Here is a 13,121-nt window from a genome sequence, read left to right on the forward strand (position 1 = left end):
TTTAAATTGGAGATTAGTAGAATGACAATGGGAACTCCAGGGTCCTTGACGCAATTCACTGTTATCACAATTTTAGTGGTTTCCTCTGAGATGGATACCAGCAACAAGGTGTACCAATGTTTGAGGGATATGGGGTTTCAGAAACTATAATAGAAAATTATTGTTTCACAAGCAGAACATACAAAAGGAAAATAACATCTTCACTTTTCAATTTCAGATTGGTCAATTTGTGAATAACTGAAAAGGTCACCAATGCAGCATGGTGGATTCTACGTGTTTCAAAAGTTTGACTTCATTACTTGACACATACTGTAATGAAAACACGAACTTCAAATTATTTTGCAAACAGATTTGCAAGTTATTCGCTAAAATGGCGTAATCCACAATCACACCAGGGCTCAGGAGGATGAGCTTTACAAAATGGAATTTTTTTATGACCGTCTCTGGGATTTTAGCCTTCTTGTTTGACATCGGAGCGGATTTGTGGATTTCCCTCAAATACTTTGAGCAGGAACTTTACCTTTTTGGGCTGTTAACCATATTTTTTGTTCTTGTATCCACACTTATAGTTCAAGCTTTTAGTTACACTTGGTTTAAAGATGATTGTGGTGAGAGCAGCTCTAGGAGAATTAAATGGATTCTTGTTGTTCACCTGTTTCAGGCTGGTACCTTACTAAGGTAAGTTAGCGACCAATAGGGTGATTAAATATCTGTTCACTCATTTGTATTTTGAGAGACCATACATCAGGGGTGGCTGGACTATTCGGTACTCTTTACTTATCACGGCGCCCATCGTGGGCATCGCATGCACTAAAAAAACGGGTGCGATGCGACCGACGCGATGCCCGCGATTTCCCATAGGGAACAATGTTAAATGTCTCAATGGACGCGATTTTCCTGTTCAATGCCTCAATGGACCCGATTTTTCCATAGGAAACAATGTTAAATGGGCCACAGAGGCCAAATAGGCACCCTGAAGTGTGAAATGGCCCCCACAATTGTTAACGCCACCCCACGATCAACGTGAACCCGAAGCGTGGCGAGCGCAGCAAGCCTGCGAGGGGCGGCGGTACGCGTCCTCCGACCTTTTCATACCCCCACTATCCGCGTGGAGTTGAGACTAGAATAGTGTGGCGAGCGCAGCGAGCCACTGAGCCTGAAGCGTGGCGAGGGGACGCGGATACCTTCACAGGTAAACGCGTCCCTTCGCGGGCTTCACAGGTATCCGCGTCCGCTCGCCACGCTTCGGGCTCGGTGGCGATTTTTTACCCCCGATGACCACGATCAAAATCGTGGGCGCCGTGCTAAGTAAAGAGTACCGACTATTCTATCCCAACTTTTTTAAACTTACTGACTGGTGATCTACTAGCATCTCCCCCTTTGCAAAATATTTCCCTCCCAGTGCATAACCCCCTCCATGCAATTCTCCGCTGTACAGAATACCCTCCCCTCCCTATACACCAACATCATCTGCAGTAATAACGGACAGGCTTTAATAATAATAATAATAATAATAATGGTGGTGAAGCTGATATAGTACAGGAGGATCAAAGGCCTGGAAAGTAAGGATGTGGTGAGCAGCTTCCAGAAGCTTGGGGTGGTTATGCGGTAAAGATGGTACCGGCACCGATATGAAGCCACTGCAGCGTGTCTCCCCCATCTCCAGTCCACGCTGTCAGCGATATCCTCACTGCAAAGCCCTACACAGGGGAGCCAGCAGAGCGAGGCTGACCGAGGCATCTACCCACTCAGATGCCGCCGCTGAGCTGTCCCTGCTCTGCTGCTGAGTGGATCAACATGGATCCAACTGGATCATCCCATGCAGTGCGTTGATAACGTGATTACGTCACCCGTGCACTGCATTGCTGGGAATGCTGAGAAGCCTCTGCTCGCTTGAGAGGCTAATTAAGGCTGCGACTACAAGAGTTGGCCACAATCTACCGGCAAGAGGTCCGCGAGCTACAGTAGATCGTGATTGACGTTTTGGCTACCCTTTTCATACATCTTAAAGCTGCACTACCACATACATAAAACATTTTCTACAGCATCTCTCCCCATAGCCTCAAGTCCAGAAGCTGCTATATGCAGTGCCTTTTCCCAAGACTCTGTCGGTACAGAACCAGCAAACAAATTTACTTCACCATCTTTAAATGTTGGCAGAGGAATGTGTGATCGTAAAGCAGGACGACATTAAAGTTTGTGGGCCCTATGGCAACTTACTGTAAGTTAGAGGCTTCTACCACATATTTATCCATATCTTTAATGGGTGAAGTGTGTGCGGTGCACGTTGGCCTCTGCGTCTGCACCCATATACAATACTCTCCATAGTCCTGCAAAGGTGCTGCAGTCCTGAACAGCCCTAGCTGGGATCTCTGGGGTAGTAGGAAGACCCCCCAAAAAAGATCACCCAAGGGCCATGGCTGAAGCCTGGGTCTACCCCAGGTACCCTTGGGTGGTGGGAGCTGGGTTGAAAGTTGGTAAAGTGTTAACTTTTTATTTAATTTTGGGTTTGGCTGTAAAACTAAAAGTCCCAGCAAGCCTGCCACGTTGGTACTTGGAAAATCACAATTACCAGCATGCGGGACATTTAAGGCCCGCAGGCTCTTGTACAGTAAATGTACAGCTGGACTAATACTAAAATAAAAACACATACACACTCACTGTGATAGTATAATTTTATTAAACATACAGTCACACAATCATGCAAACATACATGCACACTTGTCCTGTAGAAATCCAATAGGCACCCAAAAGGGTTAAAAAACAAACAATGTCCTGTCAACAGTCGGACTGAGGAGCAGCATGTTTGTTTACACCTGCTACTCCTTCCCCGCGTAAAGGACGGGGATTTCACTGACTTCTGTCAATGGGATTCCCCTCAGCCAACTAGGAGCTCTGTCAATGATTGGCTGTCAGTGTCCTATAGAAGTCAATGTTAAGAAAATAACATTGACTCTTATGGTGGAAACTGGCACTTCAGTTTGAACTGAGGATTTTGTGCGGCATAGTGTGAAAAGGGGTCACCTTTGTGGTTTCCTTCAATTAAGTTTTCAGTTATTGTGAAGTGCTCCCATTTCACACTATGCCGCACAAAATCCTCAGGTCACATATGCTACTGTGCCACCCATGCTGGTGATTGCCCTCATGTGTGGGGACGCCTGGGGTACAACCCCTTACTATGGTATAATTGGTGAAGACCAATCAAGAGATTGCAGCTTATTATGGGTTTTCCTGTGTTAACATCCGTGCTATGTAGGATGGGCTAGTTCTCTTATGCTGTGTACACACGGTCTGATTTCCTTTCCGATGTTGACGATATAGTCAACATCGGATCGGAATCGGATGCAGATCGCAAGGGTTTTAACCCTTGCGATCCCGATCCGATCCCGATGCGCGTTCATGTATCGGAAGCCAGAAAGTCTTGGCTGCCTTGTCTATATAGTGCAGATCTGCACTATATAGTCAAGATAGGATGCAAATCGGATGTGCCTTAAGATCCTATCCACGATCCTATCTGATCAGATCATGGATAGGATCTTAAGGCACATCTACCGTGTGTACACACCATAACATACTGGATCTCAATCATATTGTATTACAAGAAACTGAAATAATGTATGTTTACTTTAAGGGAAGAGAACAATGACTAACAGCGATTTGTTGATCTTGAAAAGGTTGCAGGATATAATGGAAAACATTTATTTCATATATCAAAAATTTTGCTGAGAGATTATACTGTAGTTGACAAGTGAGAAATGATTTGAGCTTTGGCCTAACATTAATAATAGATTAATGGTGTTTATTTGTGACTCATTACCCATATGTAGACAAATAATCTTGGCTTCTATTGCATGACTTATACTATAAATAAATGAGACCTTTCTAGCTTTAAAGTTGAACTACAACCTACTGTAAAATGTAACTAATACCCCTTTCAGACAGAAAGGGTCAACAGGGGTCTAAGGGCCTTATTCAGTTCCGATGTTGCCCATCTGCGCATGCGCAACATCGGCATATGGTATCTGCGCATGTGCAGGCATATGGTGCGTGCACCCACGGCGACCTTTCGGGTCGCCGGGTGCACGCACCCATGGCAGCGAGGGGGGGCGGAGATGGGCGGGGGGCGCCGGGCTGACCCATTACCATATGGGAATGCCCAGCGTTCCATGGGCGTTCCCATGAGAACGCTGGGCGTTCTCATGGGAATGAGGCAGTGACGCGGGTGTGGGGGGCGGGTGGCTGACATCACTGGATGTCAGCTGCCCGGCCGTATCCACACCAGCGTGCACGCATATATACGCAACTGAAAAGTCACTTATATATGCGTGCACGCTAAACATCATTCGATGGTCGGTGACCATCGAATGATGTGGGCGGCCACCCCAGCAAAGCGAATGGATGTTTATGCAAAACATCCATTCGCTGCTGTGCGGGCGAAGCCGCACTTTGCTGGGGCGGCGGGGGGGCGTGCGTTCGCCGGGCGGGGTTTGGTGGACTCGCAAGGCTGCGAATTCGCAGCCTTGCGAATCAACCTGAATAACCCCCTAAATTCCCTGGACTTTGACCCAGGTATTTGCCTGGGTTTTTCCCGTGTCTCACCCGTGTTCCTGGTTGTGTGAAATTTTTATCCCGGCAATTGATAAAAAGTGCTTATTGGCTGTGTAGCATGGCGCTGTGCAATTGGCTGGGTATTTCTGGGTTCCTGATTGGCTGAGCGGGCGTGGCAGAGGCATCAGACATGTGCTGTGCTGCAGCACAAAAGCAGACAGGCAGGGCGCATTGGAAAGACAAGGAGGTCTGTGAGCTGCTGGTGGTCAAAGGGAAGGAAGAGATCAGGAAACAAATCACTGGCACAGTCAAGGACGCTGTAGTCGGGTTCAGCAACTTGTCAGCCATGTTTAATGCAATGCAATGAGCAGACACCTCCCACTTTTCATGACCTCATCTCTGTGTGCCTTTGAAACTGTCCTTTACTTATGACTAGAGACAGGATTATATGCAACATAAAAAGCTTGAAATATGCATGAAAAGTGATCAAATATGCTACATTAAATAATAAAAAAAGTAATTTTAACTTATTTATTTAAAAATGAGCATACAATTAGTTGCAAATAAACCTCAAAAATAGGCCCACAGCATCTGCAGATGTCTAGTGATGTACACATGATATTTTTTCTTCCTGGTAGCTACAGCAGACTGCAGCGTCCTAGGCTCTTCTTGCATCAACTACACGGACCCTCATCTCCAGCACTGATGGATCAAATGTCAGCATAGCATGTGAGGGTGGCGCAGTGGAAGGCTTCCTCCCTGCACCGCATACTCACTGTGACGCAGCATTTCCTCCGCGCCGCGTGATGTCACAAACCTTCCACCCGCCTCCTCTGCTGCAGAAGTCTGTCTCTTGGTGTAAAGTCCCAGGCCAGGGGCAGGCAAAGGTTCAGGAGCTTCATAATGGCATCCGCCCAACTGACTTTTATCAACAAGGATTGGCAACCTAGAGCAGTGTCAGACATAGCTTACATCCAAGGTTCCCCACACTGCACACATATTGCCCCAGCCTGCACACTCTACCACTATCTGGCCAGCAGCAGCAGGGCAAAGCAGTGCTCTGACTCGCGGGTGGGAAGAGGGTGGAGTCTAAAATATGCACCATCACTAGATTTTAGGTAAAATATGCAATAACCAGTGAGAATGGGCAAAATATGCAAATGCATATGCAAATTTGCAAATGCATATAATCCTGTCTCTACTTATGACACACAGATTTGCAGGAAAAATCCGACTTCTGTGTGAAAGGGGTCGACACAGAAAATACCCGGGTTTTTTTTTGCTGTGTGAAAGGGGGTCAGCACCTTTCAGCCTAGTTCTACCGGGGTTTTTGTATCCGGGAAATAGCTGGGTTTTTGGGGATTTTCTGCCTGATAGGGCTATAACATGCTCTACTGCCAGGTATTAAAAATGAAGCCAACAGATTGGTCAACCCGCTCACACCCTTCCCTAATGAGGTTTTAAAAGGCGTGGCAAAAGGAAAAGAGGACCAGCATATACAGTATTGCTAGGGAGAGGGACACATTTGTCAAACACATTTCTGTCTGCCCTCTCAGCATCTGAGTTTTCTGTTTTACATATGTTATAATGTGTTATAGTTGGCATAGCCTTGAATAACTTATGTTAAAAACATAGGTGACTGTGAAAGTGTTTTCATCCATTGGCTCTTTCCTGGACTCAGAACACCAACATGTCCTTTTGGGTGTTCCGTAATTGAAGACCTCACTGAGGGCCAGATGTATAAAGCTTAAAAAAGTGATATATTGGAGAGCATCATTGGATATAACCAGCCAAGTGTCTCACAACTGTAATTTTTCAAACCCAGACTGTAACTTGACAGTTAGGAGCTGATTGCCTGGTTGATTATCACTCTCCGCTGTATCACTTTTTAAAGCTTGATACATCTAGTCCTAAAACATAAATGTCTAATAGAACCCATAAATTTGACAACTCTGCTGATGCCTGGGTCAGTAAATTGGGGAAATTAAATACGTTGAAAATCTTTGATTTTCTGACTGAGGGATTTTTAACTTGCTGTATTTTGCCAATTCACTGATGGACCACGAATCATTGGTGACCACCAGTCTGCATATTTTGCTGGATGTTGGCAAAATGGGGAATCACCCGTAGATGTAAAAGCACTGAACAATACTTTTTCATTCAACTTGACATAGCAGCACTTTTTTTTTATTACTAAATATAACTAAACTAACTAAATAATTATTTTTCTATTCACATGTAGATACTGGTATGCTGTGAAGTATGGATACCAGGCCACACATGATCCTAGTAAAGAGAAACGCATGGATACCAAGAAGAAAGCGTTGGAAGCCATGACAGACTTGAGTATGTTGAGGTGCTTTAAAACTTATTTGGAAAGTGCTCCCCAGCTCATTCTTCAACTTTACATCTTGATGGATCACGGTCAGATAACTGTAATTCAATGTATGTAGAAATATTTATCATTTACACTGCATTGTCAATTTAAATCACAGATAATCCCAAAGGAGAAGCGCCTTGTATGAAATGAATGATATATACAGTATATGGCACTACTGCTAGTCATTACCCCATCTTTTAGGTTTCAGGTTGTGTTACATTTGACAGTGTCATAAATTTTGCAACAAGTGTTCCAAATGGCCTGATCAGGACCGTGAAAGTGTAGCAGTAATATCATGATGTCACAATTGGTAGCAAACAGGAAGCCCAATTGCTGGCTGTCCGTGAGCCAACTAGAACAGGGGAAATGTAATAGGGGTCTTGTTATAAAGAACCTGTTACATTTCCCTGTTTACAAAGTGTCATCAGCAGAGCAGGGCGCACGTGTGTGTGTGTGCGCATGTGTGTGTGTGTGGGCGCGCATGTGTGTGTGGGGTGTTTGTTAGGAAGGAGAGGGAAGGGGATAAACGAAAATTGGGGGGGGGGGGGTATTGGAGTTAGGGGTGGGAGGGGCTGGAGTTAAGGGTGAGGTGGACTGAGGGGATCCATTTATTAGTGTTACAATAGGATAATAAATAAAAAAAAGTAATGCTAAATAGCATGAATTATATCCATTATGCATAAAATATCAATAAAAAAAAACTGATGTTGTGTCAGCTGCCCGCCCTCTGCGTTATCGGCCCATTAGCATGAGAACGCACTGCGTTCTCATGGGAATGCCCATGAAATGCTGGGCATTCCCATAAGCAAATGGGACGGCCTGCGTCCCACGCCTCTCTCCGACCACCGCCCGCACACTTGGGTGCGTGTGCCCGGCGAACAATCTGTTTACCATGGACGCACGCACCCAGTGTATGCACATGCGCAGAAATGACCCTGCGCATGCACCCACCATCGATGCCCTTACGAAGATTCTGGTCCATGCGAACGGACCAGAATAAGGGCCAATGTATCTGCAATGGATCTGCACCAGTGGCAGCTCCAGAGGTGGGGCTGCAGTGCAGTTCAAAATTCAAATACTGTACTGCCGCACCAACTGCCACAAACTGCCATTCCAAAATGACTCACTGGCACTTGATGTGGCTCCCCTATTTGAATTTTTGACTGTGCTGCAGCCCATCTTCTGGAGCTGGCACTGACCTGCATTATTATTCAGATATTATGTATAGGTATTGAGCTAAACCACAAAGAAACATGAAAATAGCAGATATAGGAGATCTTCCAAGTTACAGGCGTATTTTAACACCAATTCAACATATATAATTTAATAGTTGTTATAAAAACTCCACCCACTGTTATTCCTAAAGGTATGTACAGTCACACTGGCATTACAAGCGAATAACATAGTTTAGTTTAGGTGACATTAGCTACATTAAGGACCTTATTCTGGTTGACATGCAAGAATGAAAATTTCACTGCCTTGCAAGTCGCCCTGGCCGCCACCCACACGGCCGCCTGCCCCCCCTCGCACGCCACGATCCCCATCAGGCATGCGACCATCTAATGATTTCTCCAACGCTCGCAGATCTGAGAAACCTCTGTGGTGTCTCAGATCTCCGAGCACCCTATTGCGGAAAGCGGGCAGCTGAGATTCGCTGACATCAGCTGCCCGCCCTCTACACCTGTGTCACCGGACCATTACCATGGGAACACCCTGCGTTTTCATGAGTACGCCCATGAAACGCTGGACGTTCCCATGGGCTGTGCCCCTGCCGCAACCCCACGCTTGGACTGCTAGGTGCGAGCGGGACGGCAAACATGCAGTTCGCCATGCCCACTCGCACCAAGCATCTGCACATGCGTGTAACTGCGCATGGGAAGACACTAATAATTCGTCCCCCTTGCTCACACGTGGGGGACCGATTAAACCAGAATAACACCTATGTGCATCGTAATAGGAACATCAGTGCCTGGTTAATGGGCAATTAATAAGTATAATGTAGTACCTTATATTGTCTGAACTGGTACTTGAGCAGGGGCAGATCATCGGGATATGGTCAATTTCCGTGTGGTTGGAATCCCGGCGGTCAAAATCTCGATGCCGGAATCCCGACACTTTCTCCCTCCGTGGGTGTCCACAACACCCATAGAGGGAGAATAAATTAGTGTGGCGAGCGCAGCGAGCTCGCAAGGGGGGCGATCCACGTCCAACCCTTTGTCGGGATTTCGGCGGTCGGGATTCCATACCGAATCCAGATCATCTGGTCCAACTATGTTCACAGTCTCCAATCTGCTTCTCTAATTAAACACATGTATGATGCAGGAGCTAACAAGACCATTTGGAAGCTGCCCACTAAATATTTAATTTGGGGCTTCACTGCTTATGCACTGGTTCCATACATGCTTTGAAGGGTCGATGAGTGACCTCAGAACCTGATGAACCAATGTTACTGGGTAAAGTGCACCTCAGGGCCAAAAGTGGTAGTCCCATTACTGAGCTTGAACTGATAAACTGAATAAATAGAAATCTAAAATGAAAAGTTCAGCCAATACTACCAAAACTGTTCAATGCCTTGGAGAAGTCTCCACCGGTTAGGAGAACTAACCCTTGCCAAGCTTGTTGTCCCTGGGTTGACAAGTGGGAGCAGTTCCTTTTCAGACTGCATTGACTATTTCCAGACAGCTAGTATTGGACATAACCTTTAGCGGCTCCAGGAGTAGGGCTGTTACACAGCTCAAAATTCAAATAGGGGAGCTGCAGAAACTGCCAGTGTCAGTTTGGAATGGCAGTTGGTGTGGCTCCCCAATTTAAGTTCTGAACTGTGCTGCAACCCCTTCCCCCTTTGGAGCCTCCCTTGACACAATGCAGGTTTAACCAAACCCCTATCAGTTGTATGCGGCCACTGAGTCGCTCCACGACAGGGGGGGAGGGGAGAGGAGGAGAGTTGCGGCAGGTTGCTCTACCTCTCACCTCTCACCCACACACACGCTCCATGAGGGGGAGAGTTTACAACGAGGAAGGGGAAGGGGAGGGGATGCGGCCGCCGCTGCCGAGTCCCTCCACAAGGGGCAGGGTGTGGGGATGGTGCGGACGCCGCTGCGCTCACCAGGCTCCACGGGGTTTGGGGACGGTGCGAGCGCCGCTGCGGCACTACCTATCAACTTGCTACATGAGGGGGGGCTCCCAAGTGCCACCCTCCAGTGGCCGGCACCCTAGGCAAATGCCAAAAGCTGCCTAGTGGTGGCGCCGGCCCTGCGTATTACAGTGTTCTTAAAGCTTTTTAATTGTAACTTTGCCGGATCTCAAACTAAACTTGTCTCTTTTAACTTTAGTGACAGATTCATCTTATTAGTAATATATATATTTTTTTATCAGATGCATCCATCCTGATATCAGTGTCCAGTATCTCATGGTCTACTGTTGACTACCAGATGTCATTACGAAAATCTCTTCCGGGAAAGAAGGGGATCAGCGTGGGACTTCCAATGTTCTCTTACGTGTCCTACAAACTTCTCACCTTGACCTCATGGCTTCTCAGCATAGTCTTCCTCCTAAGCTGCAATGTTCATATATTTACTACCCTTGTGATCCTACTCGGTATCACTGGATTTTGCTGGGCTTCGCTGCAACACACGGATTTCTGCCAAACCACAGCAATGGAAATATTGTATAGGATTATAGTCGGAATTATTCTAATTTTTACATTTTTTAATGTGAAAGGACCCAGAACGAGAATCTCTATTTCTATTTATTATTTTGTTCGAGTTTTAGCCACAGCAGGGATTCTTGTCTTGTGCTTCTACCAGAAACCTGCCTTTATATTCACTTTCGTATTCACAGTACTCAGTATTGCTGTTGTGGCAGCTTTGGGGTTTGGAATTTTGTTTCTGATTATCTATTATGCCTTTTTCCATCCAAGCCTCCGTTGTATAGATCAGACTTCAGAGGATATAGTGGATGCTCCAGCCAGTAGGGCTGAGAGTAGATTAACACACTTCTTGAGGCCTTAGAAATTGCTATATGACCTAATTATATATATCCTATGAGTTTTGAAAACAAATCTTCTACAAGATCTTCACCCTGAACATAATTGCGATTTCCTCTGACGACTATGCCTTAGGCATAGGCAAACTAGGCAATTGCCTAGGGCATTTTGGAATGCCTATTGGCACCAGCAGCTTCTGCTGATTGCAATGATATGCAGCATGCCTATACTCTGTGTGTTAGTGAGGCTGTATCTACATATGAAATTGTGTATTCATGGAAATCATTGTAACATAGCATTCCGTATTCAGGTACAGCCACAGTCACACACAGAATATATTCATGCCACATATCATTTTAATCATCGGAAGCTCCTTGTGTGTCCTGGTCACATAACAATGCAAATAAGACAAATTTTCAGCAAAAAAGGCACCCAACGTTAGCAGAACTGGCCAGGAGCTGCATGGCCTATTGAGGCAAGATGTATGAGGAAACATCTGTAGCCAAGCAGAGGCAGAGGTCACAGTGTTAGCGGCTGTGCGAGTGCTGTCTGCGGGTGAGTTGGTTGTGCAATAGTGTTCGGCATATGTGTAAGGGGCATTATGTGTGTCATGTGTATAAGGGCATTAATAATGTGCAACATATGTGTAAGGGGTATTATGGGTGTCATTATGTGTATGAAGGGCATTAATAAAGGTTGGCATAATGTGTAAGGGGCATTATGGTTATAAGGACATTAATAATGTGTGTCATGTGTAAGGGGCATTACTGTGTGGTATTATCGGGGGTACAAATTACCCAGGCCAAAGTCTGATGGAAGGGGCCCTGGGCCCCCTCCCCTTAAGTGACAGCAGCAGCTGCAGCTCTTCTCGACTGCCCAGCACACACTGCTTTGTGCTGGGTTGCAGTGTGGCCATGGAGGGTGCTTAAAATACAATAATTTCTTAGGATTTTTTTCTAAGGGTATAATGTGAATAATGTGAGGAGTAAGGTAAAGTGGTACTACTGTGTGATGTAACGTGAATAAGGGACACCATCGCATGATATAATGTGAATAAAGTTGCACTACTGTGTGACATAATGTGAATTGGGGGTACTATTGTGTGGCCATGCCCCTTCCCAGCAAGAACACACCCCTGTTTGGGCTGCGCACCGAATGTGTGCACTGTTTCTATTTAAAATATTGCGGGTAGGAGCACCAAAATGATGACCGCTATGATGAGGGTTGATGGTGCTGGGAAAGGGGAGCAGGGTCAGAGGCGGAACTAGTGGTGATGCTAGGGGGCACCAGCCAAAATCTTGCCTAGGGCGTCATTTAGGCTAGGGCCGGCTCTGCTGACGACTGTACTGGATGGAATATTTAGCCATTTCCTAGTACCTAGATTTGTTTGGCCATGGGTCATAGAGTTGACAGTATGAAGGTTGACTTACATTAGCCCGTCCACTAAAGGTCGACAGGGCTTAAGTCAACCTATGAAATAGGTCGAAAGGCCTGTCGGCTGGGTCGGAGGTAGGGATGCCAATTCCGGGGCATTTATTTTCAATTCCAGAAGTCGGGATTGAAAAATGCCCAATCCCAGGATCCCGGGATTGGCTTCCGTAATATAAAAAACCCGCCCCGGCCGCCCCGCATATTTACATACATGTGCGGTGTGGCCGAGAGCCGGGAAGGTGGGCAGGCAGTAAAGCCGGGAGGTGGGTGGGCAGTGAAGCTGGGAGCCCCAGTGGAGCCCGGGAGCAGGGCTAGTAGGCGGGCAGTGAATTGCCAGGAGCCGGGTGGGTGATGCAGTCAGGGTGGGAGGGCGGGCTGATCAGATGGGAGGGCGAGGCTGTTCAGCTGTGTGGCCTGTGCAGCATGACCTCTGACCTCGTCACACTGCGCAGAGCCGCACTGCCGGGGACAGGAGATGCTGAGCAGCGTCTGAGCACTCGCTCAGATGCTGCCCGGCATTAGACTGCGCATGCATAACCCCTGGTAGAGCATGTAACTCCAGGCAGAGCATATAAACCCATAGCAATGAGCATGTTAACCCCTGGCATCAAGCATGAAGCCCATAGCAACGAGCATTTAGGTAAGCAGAACTTACAGTATGGGGCATAATAAGTGAGGTATTATATGTAATAGACAATACAGTGTGTGGCATAATTGGCAATGAGCATTACATTGTGTGGAATAATATGTAATGGGCATTGTGGTATGCGGTAAAAT

The 13,121-nt window shown here is 46.4% G+C and overlaps 1 protein-coding gene across 2 annotated transcripts; it reads left to right on the forward strand.

Moving 5' to 3' along the window:
* The first annotated feature begins 241 nt into the window (after window positions 1-241).
* Window positions 242-11,998, forward strand: XKR9 (XK related 9). Of its 2 annotated transcripts, none has more exons than XM_083186232.1 (3): window positions 242-678; window positions 6,791-6,993; window positions 10,304-11,998. In XM_083186232.1, exons 1-3 carry the CDS (start codon window positions 407-409, stop codon window positions 10,936-10,938), a joined length of 1,110 nt encoding a protein of 369 aa, XP_083042358.1. In that variant the 5' UTR covers window positions 242-406; the 3' UTR covers window positions 10,939-11,998. The 2 variants fall into 2 exon arrangements, with proteins under 2 accessions (XP_083042358.1, XP_083042359.1); XM_083186233.1 differs by having other exon boundaries at window positions 6,791-6,894.
* Window positions 11,999-13,121: the final 1,123 nt, after the last annotated feature.

The sequence above is a fragment of the Crinia signifera genome, chromosome 5 (assembly GCF_055691185.1).
Source record: "Crinia signifera chromosome 5, ASM5569118v1, whole genome shotgun sequence".
Classification (NCBI taxonomy): domain Eukaryota; kingdom Metazoa; phylum Chordata; class Amphibia; order Anura; family Myobatrachidae; genus Crinia; species Crinia signifera.